The sequence below is a fragment of the Hydra viridissima genome, unplaced genomic scaffold, assembly GCF_058129835.1.
Source record: "Hydra viridissima isolate aposymbiotic clone 2 unplaced genomic scaffold, HvirCarnegie_v1 scaffold_11, whole genome shotgun sequence".
Classification (NCBI taxonomy): domain Eukaryota; kingdom Metazoa; phylum Cnidaria; class Hydrozoa; order Anthoathecata; family Hydridae; genus Hydra; species Hydra viridissima.
The window spans coordinates 10,069,525-10,090,075 of NW_028324310.1; the positions used below are offsets into that span (position 1 = coordinate 10,069,525).

Consider the following 20,551-nt stretch of genomic DNA (forward strand, 5'->3'; position numbering starts at 1 on the left):
TGACTGAATATTTTCATTCTATATCAATAAAAAGTGTTAGTTCATTTAAAAATAGATAAAAGTTTTTTTGAGGTAATGAGTGAAAGATGCTTATCTTTATTTTATTTTTATTTTTTTTCAAAAAGATATCCTGGCCTTAATTGTCTTCATGTTGGAAATCCATCAAGAACTACTTATTTACCAATGGAGGTTTGCAAAATAGTCCCAGGCCAACGATGCCTCAAACGGCTAAATGAAAAAGCTACACAAGAAATGATTAAAATTGCAGCAAAAAGGCCAAACTTGCGACAGGAAACTATTTCCAATATTGTATGTATTTCTAAACTTATTGAACATTTGTATACATTTTGTATGAATTTTCAGAAAGTTACTGACTTTGGTAACTTTCTGAAAATTAATACAAAAATAATATATAAAAAGTGTTTAAGTAATTAAAACTTGACCGTAGTTTTGCAGTTTATGTTTATACAAAAGTAATTTAGAAAAAAGTTATTTTTAAAATTTAGGTTGTAATAAATTTTAAATATTTATGGTGCATTTTTAAGAGACATCTATTCTGTAAATAAACTTAAAATCTAAACTTAAAATTTATAGGTAAACATCAAACAGTATGTTGAAACCTCAGCCTTAAAAAAGGTGTTTTTTTGGTGTTGAAAAGTATAAATCATAATATCATGTGTTAAAAGATCCTACAAAAACTGCCTACAAAATAGCTTTGTTGAGGTGTAAAATAAACTGGATGTTAATGAAAACACCCTTCATATTTTACATAAAGAGAAAAAAGTAACATGCTAACATGCAAAAAAGTTATATGCTCTGAAATCATTTGATTTTTTGTGCACATAAGCTCATTTTGTTCCCTTTTCAACATTTGGTCAAGTCTCAAAAAGGTTTCCTAATCATATAATATTTTAGGGTTGCTCAATAGTTCTACAAGTTATACAGTATTTGCTATTAATTAACTGAGGTATTTATGATAACAACAGTAGAGCACAGGCTATTTGATTATGCTGAATATTGAATGATGACTTTACCTGCTCTTGTTAATAGTTTTAAAATCTTTGTAAATTGATTTGTTGTCTAAAACTGAACTTATTAGAAAAGATAATCAGTCACTGTTTGATTGACATGTACCTAAAATATTGCAATTCTCAGTGTGGTAGAGAGAATGAGTTTAAAACAAAATTGAATCTGCTATTTGATATTGCAAAAAAAGGGTGTAGATCCATTAATTAAAATTAATGAGGATTAACTGTTTTTGATCAGCTGGATACTTTTAAGATAAAGTAACTTCAAGCAGAAGTTTACTCATTCTTACAGTCTTTTTTATTAGGTGAAACTTCCTATATAACATAAGAGGACTACAAGGAAACCACTGAACTATGTCTCTTGATTTAAGGTTTTTTACTACTAGCTAATGACATCATCAAGAAAGAAAAGTGTCTTACAGTCACTACAAGTTGATGTATCTATCTTGTCCATACATAAATCCTCTAGTTCAGATGAAAGTAATTAATTTCAAAAAACCACAACTCTTATTGCTTTTATTATAAGTAACAATGATGTTGTAGAGCACTTAATTGCACTGAAAAGTTCTTTCAATCAATAAGTAAAAAGAGTCTCAAATCCAAAACATATCTAAGTTATCAAGTACAATAGAAAATGCATACCAGACTCTTAAAAAAAGCGTCATGGTGGTGTATGCTTCTCAGTATTTCATTGTTTGAAATACTTGAAAACTATAATAATAAAGAGGAATGTATTGTTTTGCATTTTTAATAGAAAAATGCTTTATTAGTCTGCAACTTGACTGATGCACTCGAATTTTGTTTTGTTTGAAATAAAAATAATGTGTGTGCATTTAGCATCTGCATATCATCAATACTGCAGATTTTAGCTGAAAAATGCAACCAAAACAAATGTATTTGTAATGCTCAACCAATCAATATCAGAAAATAAGTTAGTTTTCATCACAGGACTAATATTAGATACTGTGCTAGTTTAAATTCAAAAAAAAATTTTTTGGAGTTCCCTAACTTTCATATGTAGTCTTAAAGAAATGGGTAGCTGAATTTAAATGTGGATGTACAAACTTAGAAGTTGAGTTGGGTAGTGGATATCTGAAATCTGAAATAGCAAAAGAAATCATTATCAAAATGCACAATTTTGTCTTACAGGTTCTTACAGGAATGGAAGCATATGGATTTTCTGCTGCCAAAATATTTAGTAGCAGAAAAACTTAAGGTTTCACTTTAATACTAGTAAAATAAAAAAATGTGATAAAACTAAAAAGCTCGGATGTAGGAAAGATTTGGATCAAATTGACCATTCAATTTGTGAGAAAATATTGGTAAGTCACTGAATTGGAATATGATTTGACCCTACTCAAGTATTCATTTGCTTCCAAAACAAAAAAATTTCAAATTATTTTTGAGTACAAAACAAACATTTCAAATCTTTTTGATAAAATGTGAAAAATTATATAAATAAACTTTTCTAACTTTTCCCAGTTAAGTCATTATCAGGAAATAATATTTTTTTCATTAGAACATGCTAGGGAAATATTATCAGAAAAAGCAAGAGTATTTTCTTTGTCAGTTGTTTCTGCATTTTATTATTGTATTGAGTGCTATAATCATTTAGTTGGTGTTTGTGAATACTTATTTTGTACTCAGTATTTACAGATATTTACAGCGGCATAAAGATGCTAAAATGTTTATAAAATTTGTATAATATTGTCAAAAATGTAGTTGGATTTTTAAGAAACAAACAATAAATATCACACTTAAAACAGTTGTGTAGTTTTTTGTTTAATGAATCAAGACAAACTCATATTCATAACTTAACTTCATAATCTTTAAAGCAAAAAATAGTTATTTTACTCAAAAGTTTTTTTTTTTTTTTTTTTTTTTTTTTTTCTTTTAGGTGAGTAATGCAAATTTATCTCAAGATAAATATTTGAATAGTTTTGGTGTTGAAGTAACCAATAAGATGGTAGAACTTACTGGTCGCATTTTACCAACACCTGGGATAAAGTATGGAGAAAAGGTGCTTGATATTCATTAGAATGTTTGTAACTAAATTAATGCTGAATAATCTTTTAATTCTTTTTTTTTTTTTCTTTTTTTTTTTTTTTTTTTTTTTAATTTTGCTTGTATCTTTTTAGGATCAGCCTTTATTACCTTCAAATGGTAAGACTTTGATGTTAATCATATTGAAAAACTATAAAGTAGAAATAGTAGGTCCTTGCATTTGTTTTTTCCTTATTAGCTCACATATTTAGTAAATTTTAACACAAGTTTAAGATATCATCCTTGAGTTAACAACTTTTGTTCTCACTATTAAGGTATCATATCATAAATTTTAACATAAATATATAAATAAATGTGGGTGTGAAAGTTTGTATTGTTTGCATTTTTTCTGAAATTTGAAAATGAAATTTGAAAATCTTTTGAAAATATTTGCTAAGCCATGTCAGCAGAGCATCTTTCATTATTTTACTGTGTTTCTCATCTCTTTTTTGTCTTGGTTTTCTTTTTGGAAAATGAAAAAAAAAAAAAAAAAAAATCTCAAAAATAAAGATTTTTCCATACAACTTACTACTTAGGCTTCTTAAGCGTGAAGTTTCTGGCTGAAAAATTTTATACAGTTTTATTACAATTTTATCTCAGTTTTATTTCCCAAATAGTTTCCAAGTCAATTATGGGTGAAATAAAAATAGTAATACTAATAGAAATAAAAATAGAAAAACAATCTGTATACTACACTGCAAGAAATTCTGACCTTGAAACAATATCCCTATTTATAGCTGTAATGTTTTTAAATATGATCCAAGTGCTGGAATTTAAGCTTCATGTAGTATATTTACTAAATTACTGATTTACAACATAGAAATCTGGTAAAAATCTTGACCAGTTTTTGTTACAAATAGTTTTTGTGAATTTTGATGGCAAATGGTTTTGCTTTTAGTAAAATTGTAGCAGCTATTTGTGTACTTCAAATCTAATGAAGTTTTGATGAACAAACTCTTTTCTAACACTGTCAGCAGAAACTCAAGCAATTATCAATAATAAGTCTATTTTGTAATAGATAAAAAATTATTACATATTTTTTTTTAATATTTTATTAAAAATCCTTCTCTCAAAATAAATGTTATTTATTATTGACAAAAGTTTTGCTCAGGGTCAAAAATACTATCTTTGTTTCAGAAGTTATCCTTTTTTAACCAATCTAAAACTAGTTCATTCTATCCACTGGTGATTCAAATTATGGGGGTTCAGTTCTATTTAGTTTTCTTTTAAATATTAGTTTCTTTTAAATCTTCATCACTTAAATAAATATTAGCTTATCATTTTTATTTTGTATTTTATTACTTTACCTTTTGTGTTCCATTAACTTTCCATTTTTATTTTGTAATTATCTAAGGAAAACTTTTTCTAGGTGCATGGAATATGAAGGGGCGACATCTTTACAATGGTGCAAATATACAAAAATGGGGTCTTATTGTGTATGACATTGGAAAACCTTTGCAATTAGATGCATTATTGAAGTTTCAGACGGAGCTTATTAAATCAGCGTATGTTTTAATTTTTTTTGAACAACTTGCATAATTAGTATGTTTGATTGAATTGAAGTTCTTCAAGATGTTAAGGATGATCAAAGTGTTATTTTTTTGGTACAGGATAAAGCACTGTCTTCAAGTTAATTTTAAGTGAAATTTTTCCTACTTAAGTTGCTAAATCTAAAAAATATTTAAAATTTCTTTCAAAAGTTTCAAAAAGACTTATTCAGAGCATGCCCCACTTTTGTGTTCATAAAAGGATTGATTTTCTAAAAGTTAAAGAAGATCAACTTTGTTTTCATTTTTTTAAAAATTGGTTATATTATTGGTGATACATATTTCTTACTTTAGAAAAGAGATGGGTATTCAAATAGGTGAGCCAATCTATCAGGCTCGTGCCCATGAAAAAAGAATCCCAGAGTTAGTTATTACTGATGCACTTAAGAAAGATAATGGTATTGAGTTGCTTGTTTTTATTCTGCCTGGGAAGACACCATATTATGGTATGCTTATGTTTCTATGAAATATACATAGTATTGTGTGTAAAGATATATTATTGTTCCCTACTATGTGTCCAACTATGTAATTTTTCAGGAAAAAAAATACTTTTTTAAAGGTGTATACTAGTAGGAAAAACTTTTTAGATAATGGATTTAAATTTCCTGTTTTGTTTTAGGCGAAATAAAACGGTTATGTGAAACAGAAAATGGCTTTGCTAGTTTTACTGATCCTAATGTACAGAAACTGATAAAAGAGCGGGGACTTTGTACCCAGTGCATTCAATCTAAGAATGTTCTTAAATGTAGCCCCATGACTCTGGCACAATTGTGCTTAAAGATAAACTCAAAAATGGGTGGCGTTAATAATATTATTGACAGTAATAATAAAATCACCAGGTAACTATCTTATTGCAACTGCTGTTAAAGCATTTACTTTATAAAAAAAAAAATTCCTATTTTAATTATTTTTATCCTTAAGAGTGGTGAATTGTTATCTTTAGACCACTTAATGTGTTCAGAGAACCCGTAATCTTTCTTGGAGCAGATGTAACTCACCCAGGCTTAGGTGATAAAAAAAGCCCGTCTATTGCTGCAGTAAGTTTCTTTAAAAAAACCATCTCTGCTAAGTATACAGGGCAGCAGAATAACACCTACTGTGTCCTGTTGTTCATTGTTCAGGGATATAAATATGTTTCTTTTATAATTTACTAAATGATTTATGTTTTTGTTTTTTTGTAGTTTACAGCTTAATTTTTATAGTTTTTTCATAATAGAGTTCTATCAAAACATATTTAGATTGTTGGGAGTATTGATGCCATACCAAATCGCTATGCTGCTTGTGTTCGTGACCAAGGGCATCGAGTTGTGAGTTTAATTTTCAAAGAATTTGTTCTGCTAACAGACAAACTAATATTTAATTAAATTTTTGTTTCTATTGTTTTATATTAAGTTACATTTGTATAATAATTTAAGATATATTTTAAAAAATCACTGTAATTAAACTAATTAATAAAAAAAAACTTAAAAAAAAAAAACTTGTGTGTTTTACAATATAACCCTTGCAGAGTATTAAATATTCATAGGTGGATTTAAATGATGGTATCTCCCTTTTCGTTTTTACAGGAAGTCATTGAAGATTTAGAGAATGTTACAGTTGAACTCCTCAAACAATTTTACATAAATTTGCGCGTGAAACCTAAAAAAATAATAATGTTTCGTGATGGAGTTTCTGAAGGACAGTTTCAACAGGTTAGCGTTTGTATTGTATTCTATGGCCTGTTATGTTTACACAAACAGGTGTATAGGATTTAGTAGGAAAATAATAGGAGGCTGTTTCACATCAAATCACTCAATCTATTGAGTCATACTTCTTAAATTTGATTAAAGTTTTTTACCACACATATAGTGATGAACATAGAAATAGCACTCCCCATAATATTTTATTTTAATTGCATTTTATAGATTATTTCTACATATTTAATGGTAATTCTTTATGATAATTTACAAGGCGGAACTTGCATTATTGTTTAAATGTAATACAATAATGTGACAATAAAAAACTTTATTGTCAAATTTTGTTATGTGGGTATTCTCAATGAAATAGCACATGGCAGCAGAGAATCCCATTTATTATAAAAAATTGAAATTTTTCAATAAGATTTTTAACTATGAACTGGGACATGGTATTGTAAATATTATTTGTAATGTACATTTAATTTTTTTTGTAGTAACTGAACAGGGGGTATTCCTAAATAAAATGTTCCTAAATTAAAATGTTTCCTATCAGAAAAAAATGTTTTATGCACTAATGAATCCAAGTTTAATCATCTCCATTCTGATGGGAAAGTATATGTTAGGCCTATGAAGAAAGAAAACAATTCATTGCATACTCTAAAGACAGTGAAGCACAGTGGGGGCAATATTAAGGTTTGGGGAGCTATGTCTTGTCATAGTATCAGTCCCCTGGTCAAAATTGATGGAAATTTGGATCAATACAAATACAAAGGTATATTACAAAATATATTGGAGCTGTATGCTGATGATAACCTACCTGTTAGTTGGTTTTTAATGCACAACAATGGCCCAAAGCATACCATGAGATCTGAAAAATCATGGTTTGTGGAAAATAAAATTATTATTCCAGAATGGCCTCCTCCATTCTAAAACTTATTGTACAATATCAGAGTGGCTTGGCAAAATAAACTAACCTCTAATTTTAATGAGTTTTGGGGGGAAATTCAAAAAGTCTGGAATGCCACTACTGTTGACCAATGTCAAAGGCTTGTTAGCAATATGCAATCAAGATGTGTTGCAGTTATAAAGAATAAAGGCTACTTAACAAAATATTAATGCTAGTTTAAATGTTAAATGTAGACTTTCAAGCAGCACTATTTTTTTGTTTGATGTGCTATCCCTATGATCACAACTTTTTATTGTATTTTGTAAATTTTTCAATATTTGTAGTTATACTTCAATTAAAAATGATTTTTTTCTAATGATTCATAGCTAATAAATGGAAATTGATTAATTATTATCTTTTTTTTATTTCCCTAATAAAGAAAGAAATTATATTAACCCTAATAAAGAAAACATCAGGTGTGCTATTTCTATGGTCACCACTGCATTTAAAATTTCAGCTCAGAATATAAAATAGTTTATGAGCAAGGTTTGACCTGGTTTCCAAAAAAGACCTGGATATGTTATTTTAGTTTTGTCAATTGGTCAACTAAAAGGGAAATAATGTTTAAGAATAAATGAAAACAGCAATATCTATTACTTTATGTATTACAACTTTGGGCTCTAATACCTGAAACTGCTTCTATGGTCATTTATTCATGCTATTTTTAAAGTCATTTTATTTAGTATACAGTGGCATGCAAAAGTTTAGAAACACTAAATTTTTTTCAGTTTTTAAAGCATAACTTTTCAAAAACTTTATCAAATCAGCTGAAAATTTTACTAAATGTTCTTTATATTTAATGAAATTATAATACAAACTACAAAAATTATAAATTATAGCGGTTAATTAAGATTTAACTTTTTTTTGAAAAGGCTTCCATGCAAAGGTTTTGAAACTGTTCCATACCCTGCAGTTTAATCAAGATTTTTTAAGCAAAAGCACAATTAAAGGCAAAAATATTTGTGAAATTTAATAATTTAATATTACTTTGAGTGATTATAAAAGCAGTGAAGTATAACTAATCGTTGAAATATTTGTCAATTTTTATAATTCAAGTATTTCATGATATTTCAAAAGCATGGGAGAGGCTAAGGAATTTTCAAATGAAATAAAGAATTTAATTATAAAAGCTGTGGAAAAAATGTCTTACAGAAAGATTTCTGAGCTTTACGATGTTTCAAAACCATAAGTCACATCAAGAGATTTTGTCAGCGCAAAGCAATTGAAACAAGCCTCAGACTGGAAGACTTAAAATTTCAACTGCAAAGGTTGATATATTATTGGTAAGGTTTTTCAAGAGAGATCCTTGCAAGACTGCTATTGAACTTAATACAATTATGATTCGATTTCATGGTACAAACTGTAGCATTGATACAACTAAATGTTGATTGCGTCAAAATAATTTGTATGGTCACTGTCTAGTTAAGAAACTGTTGGTGTATGCAAGAAATTTGAAAGCCAGAATAAAATTTGCAATAGATCAATTAGGTCATAAATCCTTTTCTCTGACAAAGGAAATTTTATGCTATTCAGTAGTGATGGAATTAGGTGTGCCAGACATCCAGTAGGAGATAGGCTCAATCCAAATTATCAGTTACCTACTGTTAAACATGGTGGAGAGATGTTATGGTTTGGGGGTGTTTTAGTTGTAAAAATGTGGGTCCCATTTACTGCATAGTTGGTATTATGAACCAGAGAGTTTATTTAGATGTCATGAAGAATGTCATGCTGCCACATACAAAGAATAAAATGACTCGCAATCGGATCTTACAATAAGATAATGATCCAAATCTTGTGCTGTATCTGTTAAAGGTTATTTGAAATTCAATTAGTTGGTAAAAATCAACTAACAAAGACCATTTATTTGCTTTAACTAAAGAATATTGATATAACATTCCTCAGGATGTTCTCATTAATTTAGTAGACTAGATGGCTCATTGCTGTGATGCTTTTTTGAAGGCAAATTGATATGCCACCAAATACTAACGGTCTTATTGAAACTGTCTTATTGTAAAAATGACAAGTTAACAATTTTTGAAATAAATTTTTATCAAAATTCAGTTGTTTCAAAACTTTTGCACAGAAGCCTTTTCAGATAAAAATTAAATTTTAATTAACCATTATAATTTATAATTTATGTGGTTTATATAATGAATTGAATTAATATAAAGAACATCTGGTAAAATCTCAGCTGATTTGAGAAAGTTTGTGAAAAGTTATGCTTTAAAACTTTATTTATCTCAAGTTAGTTTGCAGTAAACGTTTAACATCTTTTGTTAAGTCCAGCTCAGCAAAACCATCAAATGTTGGTAACTGGAAACCCTCTTTAGAGAACAAGTTTGTATATTTCAAGACCAATTGTGAGCTAGTAATTTCCTAGCAATTTTTTACACAGATCACAATCAAATATTTGAGTCAGTTTTTTGGTAATAAATTCATCCATATATGTAGCCAACCCTTTCTATTATTGTTTAAATCTTGATTTACATATATAATAATTTAGCAACAATTTAAATCTTGATTGGGTTAGAGTTCCAGCTCCTAGTAGTTCATGTTTTTTACATTAAGGATTTCTTATGCAGTATCTCTTCTGACTTTTGACTTAACATAAAAAAACAAGAGGAATGACTTCCATTTATCTGTCTATATTTCGAAAATTTTCAATCAGCTACTTTAAAATTGGCTTGTTAAAACATTGGATTTCCTCAATTAAGAAAATCATCAGTTAAAGCAGCAAAAACTAAACTTAATGTTTTTTATATTTTTTTAATCCAATTTAAAACTTAAACATTAATAAACCATAAAATAATATTTGCTTTATTGAAAAGATGTTTGTTTTTACATTTTTTGAAAATATTTCATCTTATCAAGTTGTAATTAGTAAAGCCCTATTTCAAAATACTGTGTTATTAGGTGCTGCTTCATGAAATGAGTGCAATTCAGAAAGCTTGCATGAAGTTGGAGAAAGATTACCAACCTGGCATCACTTTTATTGTTGTCCAGAAAAGACACAAAGCGAAGTTTTTCCCAGTCAACAAATCCGACGAAGTAATTATAATTGAAAATTTGAACATTTTTATATAATCGCCATTTTTCGTACATTTAAAAGAGGATCAGCTGTTTCATCTAAAAGAGTTCATTAAATTGATATCTAAAATGTGATTATACTTATTAAATAACAACTATAGTGACGTTTTAATTTTCTTTTGATCCCGTAGGACCGTAGTGGAAACGTATCGGCTGGAACTACAATTGACACAGTAGTATGCCATCCTACAGAGTTTGATTACTATCAATACAGCCATGCAGGCATTCAGGTGATCAAACTAACAGCGACTGTTCTTTATTGAAATTGGTTTCTTTGTTTTAGATCTCCTTGAAAAATAAATTGAATTTTTCATAGGGCACGTCACGTCCTGCACATTATCACGTGTTGTGGGATGATAACAATTTTTCAGCAGATGAGCTTCAAGCTCTTTCATTTATGCTGTGTCATTTGTATGTGAGATGCACTAGGTCTGTTTCAATTCCAGCACCTGCCTATTACGCGCACCACGTGGCTTTTCGTTCTCGTAGCCATTTGCAAAACGAAGATGGAAGGTTAGAATTTGTACATTAAAAACCTTTTTTTTTTTTTGCAAGTAGAACTGTTGAAATGCTGTAAGATTACCCTATTTTTGCAGATTAGCGATTGCCTTTTCGATTGTAAATTCCGGTTTCGCGGATGGTCTACAAATCAGCAAAATATCGATATTAATATTAAATATTGAATATATAATTATTCTATCTTGTTTAAGTATGTATCGGCGTTTGGTTTTTCTCCTAAAATGACAAAAGACAACGATTAAAGTAGCTTCTGTATCTAAGATAAACTTTTGTATATAAGATAAATTTTCTAAAGGTTGATAAAGTAGAACTTTTTATGTGTTTAAAACTGTGAAAGGTTTTAGTGTAAAAAGTTTCTGCATATTTAAAATTATTGCTTGATGCACACGGTGCAAATAAAAATGAATTAAATGTTGTAATCAAAAAGCGTTATTGCGTAATGCTTCAAAAGGTTGAAATAAATTAATAAACGAAATGTCATGTTGCAGTCGCATGAATTAAAAAAGGAATGCGATGGTTGTATCGCAAAAATTTGATAATTTAGCGTTTCTATTCGATTTATTTCAAAAGACCGAACTTAGTACTTTATGCGTTAATGACGGAAAAACCAAACGCCGATGCTTAAGATTTTTTATCTCGTTTCAGTTTTTCCTCGTCAGAAAGCGATACTGGTAGCAACTCCGAAAGATTGACCAATTCCAATTTAAAAGATATCGTGAAATTGCACCCGAAGATGATGACGAAAATGTACTTTGTGTGATATTTTTAAATGCTAAAAATTTTTTTACACTTTTATTCTGATTTTAAATTATTTTTTTAACAATTTAAACAATCAATATTTGTTTTTATCTGTTTATTATAAAAGTCAGAAATTCAAACGAGTCATATATTTTTATTTTAAGATAATGTAATAATATATATTTAACTTTATAATTCTATTTTATGGTGTTTTATTAGTATTATGATATCTCGTACATTTAAACAGAACATAGTTAATAACGTTTCAAGGCTTTTTACTATTTTCACCACCCTTCACCACCCTATTTTTTCAGCACGCCATCTTCAAAAATAACAATTCTCAGTCAAGTCACCGAATTTTTATAGAAAGGTAAACCAAGGTTGTTGAAATTTTGAATTAGATATATTTTGTAGATAGACTCGATAATTAGATATTTCTATAGGTAGACTCGATAATTCTACAAAAGTGGAATATCGACTTTAAAAAAATCTTCTAAAGCAGCCAGAAGGCAAATTTAAAAAGGCCGAAAATAGCCATTTAGTTTTCAAGGTGGGTAATAAGTAGCCAAATTTCACGCAATCTTATTATTTTAAATTTAATATTATAACACAATTTGGTAAAATAATACCAACGACTTTACAGCGGAGTGTAAGAACAGTAACAGTTTTGAAAATGAAATAAAAAAACAATTTAACGAAAGGCACAAAGTTAAACACCTTTTAATTACAAATATGATAAAAAATACAGATAGAATTTTAGACAGTTGGTTAAATAAAAAATTTATTAACGATAATAATTAGCTACTGAACTTTTATTTTCATTATTAGCCAACCCACCACTTCCACCCCCTCCCCCTTTCTTAATAATCGCGTTAAACTTTCTAATGATGACATTCTTATTCCACAAACCTCGTTTTTTTGTTTCTCCGTAAACTTGAGCAGTATACTAGAATGCTAATATACTCTTCCACTAGCAATATGCTCTAAAAACTACTTGCTAAATTTGCTGTTATTTCTAAAATATTGCCACCGTTACTAATTGAAAATAACTATGATTCAATTTGCAAAACTTGCTTTTTTGAGTAATCTCATATAAAAACTTTTTGAGTATTCTCATATAAAACCTATATATAATTTGCTTTACGGTTTTAATTGGGGATAAATAATGACACATTCATTAAAAAAACAAAAGTCATTGATGTATTTTTAAAGAAATAAAATAGATTATTAAAAAATATCTAGTTCAAAATCATCAAAGTTCCCTAAAAATGAAGGTTCTCTATTATTAATGTCAGACTTTTTCTTAAGTAAACTTCTAAAGTGATTTTTTAAAATTTAATTTAATCTCTCTAGCATTTCACTGAAAGAATTAGTTCTCATCATATCCTTATAACAGCAACCGACATATTTAGTTCAATTCTATTTCTGGCTTTTGTTTTAGTGAAAGATAAAAGAGAGAATATCCTCTCAATTACAACATTACTAACCAGATGGGGGAGAGGTTGTTAAACAAGGTTTATTTTGTAAGGTTTTTAAGAATATTATGCTGGAGTATACCTAGCCTGAACTGTTCAGTATTAGTTGGCGTTGTGAATAACATCTTCTTAGCGTGTGTGAAGGTGTTATTATTTGTAGGTGCTAATGTGTGTAGGTGCTAATGTGTGTAGGTGCTAATGTGTGTAGGTGCTAATGTGTGTAGGTGCTAATGTGTGTAGGTGCTAATGTGTGTAGGTGTTAATGTATGTAATTATTAATGCATTTAAATGTGTCAAAATGACACAATTGTAAAAATGTATAAAAAGAGAGTGTATTTTGTAAAATGTATGATTCGCAGTCAGATGTAAAAAAATATTATTAAGTTCAAAAAGAAAAAATGACTCTTATGTGTCTCAGGAAAAGTCTAAATAATTCCCCACACTATTTGGAAACCTATCTATTTTAAATGATATTTCCTCTTTACAATTTACATAGAGAACTTTTCAATATTGCTTTTCTATTAAGCCGACTTCACCTTTTGTAAAATATAAAAACGGCAGTTCAGAAACAACAGGTCTTGAAATTTCATTTAAAATCATATTTGGGTTCCAGTAAGATAAATTTTCATATGTATCCACGGCAGCTGGTAGTCTAGATGTAAGTTGACTAAAAACTTCATCTAATACAATCATGCATCTTTTTTTAATACTTTAAATTTTAACCTTAAACTCAATGTTTTGATTGCACGACTTTAAAAACTATCGTATTCTTTTATAAGTTTTTCCCCAAATTATCAATACTCTTCTTTTTGCTGCTGGAGTCAAATTTGGTTTTTAAGGTTTATTTGAAACAAATTAATTTATTGTGGGTCTCATTTGTTTGTGTAGCTCATTTGAGTTCATTTGTTTGTGTAGTTCATTTCTTTGTTGAAGCTCTTTTAAATCAACTTTTGTTGAAAAAAATATTCATTTTGTTAAAAAAAAACATATCATTTCAATATCATTTTCAAAGTCTCGCTTTAAATTTAGATCTAAAGTTTAAAACTCAGAACAAAAAAAAAACTTTTAGCACTTCTCAGTTAATTAATATCAAAAATGTGATTTTTCCTTCATTAAAACATGAATAAAGGAGAAGTCATGTTTTTTTATCAACTCCATACATTAAGTTCTGTGGACTTTCACACGTCCTAGTGAACTTCCACCTCGATAAACAACAAAAAGTTCATTCGAGTGTTCTTTGTTCTATTTGGTTAATTGAGATGGGTATTACACTTTCAAATATATCATATGACTGTGCCCTGGAGTGAACCTCTTGTATGTTAAAAATGTCACAATTTATGTCTGATAATATATCAATTCAATTGGCATAGAGCGTTTTGTTCATACTCAGAAAGAACTTGATCAAGCGTATTCTTTATAAATATCCAATCAATTTTAAAAGTTATGCTGTAGTTGAGTAAACCCTAAATTAATCTCTTCGTTTCTTGATTCATGGATGGAATAAATGAAATATCGGAAGAACGTTAACTTTTTTATTTTTTACTGTTTTCCACAAAACCTTTATTATCCATGTTTTTTTATCTTTATTTGACTGAAGAATGTTGAGCATAGCGTTTTCTAACGACACATCATGCAAAGCACGTGAAAGTATATATAAAAATAGATGTGTAATAGTACAACTCATCTAAAATTACAACTTTACATTTAAACTTTAGCATAAAAGCAAATATCGCCACCAGGAACATTATTCTGGTATAAATTGTAGTGTTCTGATGAGGAGCTTTTATGAGTTTCTCTATTCCTAATATTTCAGTCGAAGGAAAAAAATGTTTGTGGAGAGGAGGGAAGAAGAGGCCTGGGTAGAATGCAGCCCTATAATAAAATTTGTTTACTAATAAACCAAAAAAACACTTTCTTTATTTTTGTGTTTACAGAGTTTAAAAACTGTTAATTCGAGTTTTATAAATGGTAGCGCTAGTTGGTTTGATTTAACTGCAAAACATCTTTATGTAAATAGAGCGAAATATTCACCTCCAGGCTCCTAAAATGATGGCTGTTTTAAGTTCTGATGGTTTTTCTTTGAAATATGCCGTGGGAACGTTAAATAAAAAAACTGCAATGCTCACATGATAAATTTTCCTGTTCTTTTTTCGTTTCAGTTGCTAGACGAAGTTGTGGAAACGGAGGCGTAGTGATTCGACCAAATATAGAAGAAATTCAAAACGGGGTCAACTAATGTTAGAATTAGTAAGGTCGAAAGTAAAAAGTTTTTTCGCCTTAGAAGTTCGAATATACTGAAGAAACTTTTCTTGTAAAGTTCGAAAAATGAAAGAGCATTGCTTAACTTGACCAAAGATTGACGTTTCTTTTCAAGCTTTTACTAAAAAATATTTTTAATGCTACTCCTGTATAAGTTTCATACCTCCTCGTGCCGAATATTTTTTGAACATTATCTAATCGAACATTACGGTCAATTTTTAGGCTTTTTAATAGAACTTTCAAAATTTCAAAATTCGGCCGAATTTGAAAGCGGAGATTGATTATAACGTTTTTTATACATAGAGTTCAAGATTTTAGATAATCGAAGAACACCGCTAATATTTCACATGGTATATTGTCAATTAAATGCGTAGCATTTACTTTACACATTGAATTTCTTTTCATTAGAGACGATTCATAAAGATAGGATTCAAAACAAAAATTTACGTCTAAATTAATTAATTCCTGCATATTAGACTGACAGATGTATTATAAAAAGTACAGCAGAAGTAAAATAAACTTTAAAGATAATTCTTCTACTTAGCCATGATATTAAAGAAAACTTAAAAAAAAGCTTAGAATTTTACGATGGTGTATAGCTGCAATATGCCACAATACCAGCCGCTAAAGCAATCGAAGTGGCTACTGCAAAATACCCAGTTTTATATAAAGTCTTCATCTCGTAGCCACGTCCAGTATCCCAAACCTATCAAAATTGAATATTAAGAATTAAAATTTCATATTTAAATTCATTCAAACGCATAATATTTATATAAAAAAGGAATTCTTTGATGATTTGTAGTTTTTATTTTGTTATAGACATATATGGAAAAATGCATATTTGATGAAGATACATTTAAAAATATACATGCATGCAAGCATGTATGTATGTATGTATGTATGTATGTATGTATGTATGTATGTATGTATGTATGTATGTATGTATGTATGTATGTATGTATGTATGTATGTATGTATGTATGTATGTATGTATGTTTGTATGTATGTATGTATGTATGTATGCATGTATGCATGTATGCATGTATGTATGCATGTATGCATGTATGCATATATGCATGTATGCATACATGCATGTATGCATATATGCATGTATGCATATATGCATGTATGCATATATGCATGTATGCATATTGCATGTATGCATATATGCATGTATGCATGTAGGTTTGTAGGTTTGTAGTTAGGTAGTTAGGTAGGTACATACATACGTATGTACTGAAGTACGTATTATGCATGTATGTTTATATATGTATATGTTTATACATGCATATAGTAATATAGATATACACAAATACTTATGATCTTGAAACTTAATTAATACTTGTTATAGGTTACTTACTAAATGTCGCACTCCATTTACAGTATGATAACATAAAGGAAATGCAATGAGAAACTTAGCCGGAGCTAGAACCCAAATTGGAAGATTTAAAGCCCTTATCATTTCAATATAGCTTTCTGATCCACCTGGAAGCAGCAAGGCAGCAGCTCCAACAGTAAATACAACTGAATAAGGAAAGAAAAAAATCTTTAAAAAAAAATAAGCTGGAAAACAAATGTAAATCTCAGCCAAAATAAAAAACAACCATATATAAAGATAAAATTCAAAAATTAGCTCTCTCTCTCTAAAGACTAAATGAATATTTTTTTCATATATTGTGAATTACTTCCAGACATTGCAAAACCAGTAGCACGGTGAGTACCAGATAAAAGTCCAGGCAATTCAAATCTGAAAAATATTTTTTTAAATAGTTTAAAGTAAAAATAAGATAAAACTTTTAAATATACACAAATAATAATTTATATATATATTTAGAGAAAACATTAATTAAATGTTAAAACATCTCATCTAATGTACTTTAAAAAAGGCCAAATTAAACAGGCCACAACCAACTTATTTAAAAAAATCTTTTTTTTATTTTGAATTCATCAACAATTTCTCCAGTTTTAATCTAAGTGAATCCTGTAATTTTAAATTGTTATTTCACAGAATGCTTAACAAATACGTTTATAATTGCTTCTTAAACTAAAAATTTTAAATCAAAGGATAACATGGATGAAAATATTTTTAGTGTTACATAAGCATAGTGGGCCAAAAATCTTAATTTATTTAACTAGTGAGATCATAGAGTTACAAAGCTAACTGATTCCAGAAAAGAAACCCCACATACCTTATGTTATTTTATTTCAATCCCTAAGATATTGTGCAAAATGCTATTCAATTAAAACCATTAGAAATTTCAGTAACAAGCTTTAAATAACAAATTTATTAATGAATAAAATTTTTTTCTCACAATCCTTTGCTGTTTTAAACATAGAACTCTTTTTAATAAACTTCAGAAAACTTGGTTTTTCTTATAAGACTGATGTAGAAGTTGGTTATTATTTGTTAAAAAATGAGAAACCAAATGCCTATGCTTAACTATAATTGTGTAAAACAACTAATCTTCACTAAAAAGCATAAAAACAAAACATACAGGGGCTAGACAAAATAATAGAAACACCAGCTTAAAAAAGCAAGTTTTTCAAATGTTTATAGAATTTTCAAAATTAAGAATTTATTGTGTCCTACTAGTTAATTATTCATGTATTTTATCAAGATACTCTAAAATCTTGTTTATTTTTAGATAAAATAAGTAAGAAATAAAAAAAATCATTATATATATGTATGTACGTATGTATGTATGTATGTATGTATGTATGTATGTATGTATGTATGTATGTATGTATGTATGTATGTATGTATGTATGTATGTATGTATGTATGTATGTATGTATGTATGTATATATGTATGTATGTATGTATGTAAACTTGCTAGACAATTAAGTGGAGCTCACTATACTTGCATCTCTAAAAGCCAACACTGAAAAAAGTGAAAACCAATTACCAAATAACTAAAAAAAAAAATTTGCCAATTTATTGCCTTCAAACATTTGAAAAAAAAACAAAAAAAAAAACATTCTGATTATGAGGTTAATTTATCATCTATTTTCTTTTTATATCTGAAGTCCTACAAATATTCTTACCATCACTGAGCAAGGAAAAGTTAATTGACATTTTTATTTATTGTAATAGAAGATTTAAGTTTAAAGTGTTGGTAATATTTTTAAAACTACAAACATCATTCAAAAAGATTTTCGAAAAGTTTTTCATAGTTTGGGAAAATTTGTTTAAAAGCTGGTTTATAATCAGCCTTCACAAAAATTCACAAAAAATAAGCAGCCAAAAAATAAACTGTGACATAAATGATATAAGAATTGTATATCTAACAAAAATTCATACTTGTAGATAGTAATGTGAGGAGAAAGTGGTCTCTGCATTCGATCATTTTTATCCCAGAAACCTTCATTAGGTACTACTTTCCTGGATATTGCAGATACAGCAGCTGCAGTATTTTTTTGAGTGGTTGAAGCAAAGCTAAAATTTATCACAGTAACATCACAAACAATCCTCCTCCGCCTCATCAATATCATCATTCTTTTACTTTAAAATTTTGCTTTGTGCAATAATTGATATTGATATAAATTATGATAAGTAATTCTTTTTTATTCTAAAATTATTTATTGTAACAAAACAGTCTTTTTTTCTCTTTAAAACTTATTTCTAGCGGAATACAACTGGAACATCTTAATTTGACCAGTATATAATATATATTTTTTACAATAAATAAAGCAGCTCAACTAAAGTTATTATGAACACTGGTATGTTTATGATGGCTTTTAAAATCATATCTTTTTTAAGTTAAAAATTCTACTTTATGGTAAATTTTGAGTTCATAATAGTAACAATATACCATGTACTTACCGTTTTTGAGAACATAGAGTAAACCTGAATAAGAGGTTTGATGTACCTCCTTTTGACAACAATCTAAAAAAATAATTTTTATATAAACTATGATGAAATTACATAAAAATACCCAATTATACATATTTATAAAACTTTTGATATTGAAAATTTTATAATTTAATGCTAAAATGATAACTTTTGTAATTTGACATGTTTTACATGAACAACACATGCTTAATTTTACATTTATTACGATGAGTCTGATCTTTAGAAAAGAAACAGTTTTTTTTATTTATAATTGCAAATATATATATATGTATATTTACATATATATATATATATATATATATATATATATATATATATATATATATATATATATATATATATATATATATATATATATATATATATATATATATATATATATATATTTAATGAGTAAATTACAATTTATCTACTATCAAGTAAATCCATGTATTTTTTTTTTCATGCTGGCAGTTCCAAAATGTCTAGGTGCTTACCTCTATGTGATAAAGATATCTCATGGAATTATTACTATATATGACAAAACTTAATATTCTATTTAATGAAAATACAACAAATTAGAACCTATTTGTTGCTCAAAGTTTATAAGCAAAAGAAGTTTTCTTCATGGTTTAAGAAAAAAAATTGAAAAACTTGTTCTAATGATCAACTATTAGCCAGCATCATATTGTTAGCACTCCTATAAATCGGCATACGTTTACAATGATGCCTGACTAATGTTAAGTAAGCAAGCACCAACAAAACCTTTTGATAACAGCAACAAAACTCTATTTCACCTGAAAGTCATTGGCATATTCGCCATCTTTTTCCACTTCTAACAAATTTTAAAATCTGTCAATAAGAATTTTCCGCCCCTGGCAAGTGAATTCTCCGTTTAACCTTAACGTAAAACCAAGCGATAATTTCTAGGCAGTGTTCCATCCTGAAATTTTTAAGGTAATCTTATCTTAAGGCCTAGAAAAATTAATGTCAGAGACCGAAATTAGTAGCATATATCCTACAAGGTTACGAATAGTAGGGTTTGGTTGAACCCGACTCTTATGACTACTTTTTATTTTCCTTTTTTAAATGATAGTTGTAGGTGGATCAAACCATAAAATATCACTCAATTTTTACCACAAACTGTACAAGATGTTTTGAAACAAATGGTTACTATGAATGTATTTCGGCGAAAAAATCGATCAATATGATAAAGAGATTGAATACTTTTAGGATTTGGTAGTTTGGTCAGCAAATTCGAAATATTTTCAAACTTGTTTCAAGTGTGAAGCAGCCCACAACACTTTGTGAAAATATTAAACAACACCAGTTTATTACTCTGTGATGGTATAAGGGGCTGCTTCTGGTATCGAAAAAATTTTTGACGAAAATCCGGTTAAA

General features: G+C 28.2%; 2 protein-coding genes across 5 annotated transcripts in view; one reads left to right on the forward strand and one right to left on the reverse strand.

Annotated features, from left to right (window-relative positions):
- Positions 1–11,828, forward strand: part of LOC145191094 (protein argonaute-1-like) — a 33,347-nt gene extending 21,519 nt beyond the window's left edge. For all 4 annotated transcript variants that reach the window (XM_090066277.1, XM_090066278.1, XM_090066280.1 and 1 more), the window contains 13 exons: positions 126–309; positions 2,926–3,048; positions 3,167–3,191; positions 4,441–4,576; positions 4,913–5,064; positions 5,238–5,457; positions 5,562–5,655; positions 5,857–5,925; positions 6,184–6,309; positions 10,154–10,288; positions 10,459–10,557; positions 10,644–10,840; positions 11,492–11,828. In XM_090066277.1, the coding sequence (XP_089922403.1) occupies positions 126–309; positions 2,926–3,048; positions 3,167–3,191; positions 4,441–4,576; positions 4,913–5,064; positions 5,238–5,457; positions 5,562–5,655; positions 5,857–5,925; positions 6,184–6,309; positions 10,154–10,288; positions 10,459–10,557; positions 10,644–10,840; positions 11,492–11,606 (1,675 nt within the window). In that variant the 3' untranslated portion in view covers positions 11,607–11,828. The remainder of the gene's footprint in view (positions 1–125; positions 310–2,925; positions 3,049–3,166; positions 3,192–4,440; positions 4,577–4,912; positions 5,065–5,237; positions 5,458–5,561; positions 5,656–5,856; positions 5,926–6,183; positions 6,310–10,153; positions 10,289–10,458; positions 10,558–10,643; positions 10,841–11,491) is intronic.
- A 3,932-nt stretch (positions 11,829–15,760) lies between these two features.
- On the reverse strand, positions 15,761–20,078 carry LOC145191737 (succinate dehydrogenase cytochrome b560 subunit, mitochondrial-like). Its single transcript, XM_090067584.1, has 6 exons — positions 19,948–20,078; positions 19,142–19,204; positions 18,620–18,754; positions 17,004–17,065; positions 16,679–16,842; positions 15,761–16,024 (listed from the first exon to the last, which is right to left on the reverse strand). Exons 1-6 carry the CDS (start codon positions 19,971–19,973, stop codon positions 15,902–15,904), a joined length of 573 nt encoding a protein of 190 aa, XP_089923710.1. The 5' UTR covers positions 19,974–20,078; the 3' UTR covers positions 15,761–15,901.
- Between the last annotated feature and the right edge of the window lie 473 nt (positions 20,079–20,551).

Coding starts and splice junctions, on each gene's coding strand:
- LOC145191737 (XM_090067584.1), bottom strand. CDS start 19,973: ATGGCGAATATGCCAATGACTTTCAG. Junction 18,755..19,141: donor ACTCTATGTTCTCAAAAACG/GTAAGTACATGG, acceptor GATAAATTTTAG/CTTTGCTTCAACCACTCAAA. Junction 16,843..17,003: donor TGGTTTTGCAATGTCTGGAA/GTAATTCACAAT, acceptor TTCCTTATTCAG/TTGTATTTACTGTTGGAGCT.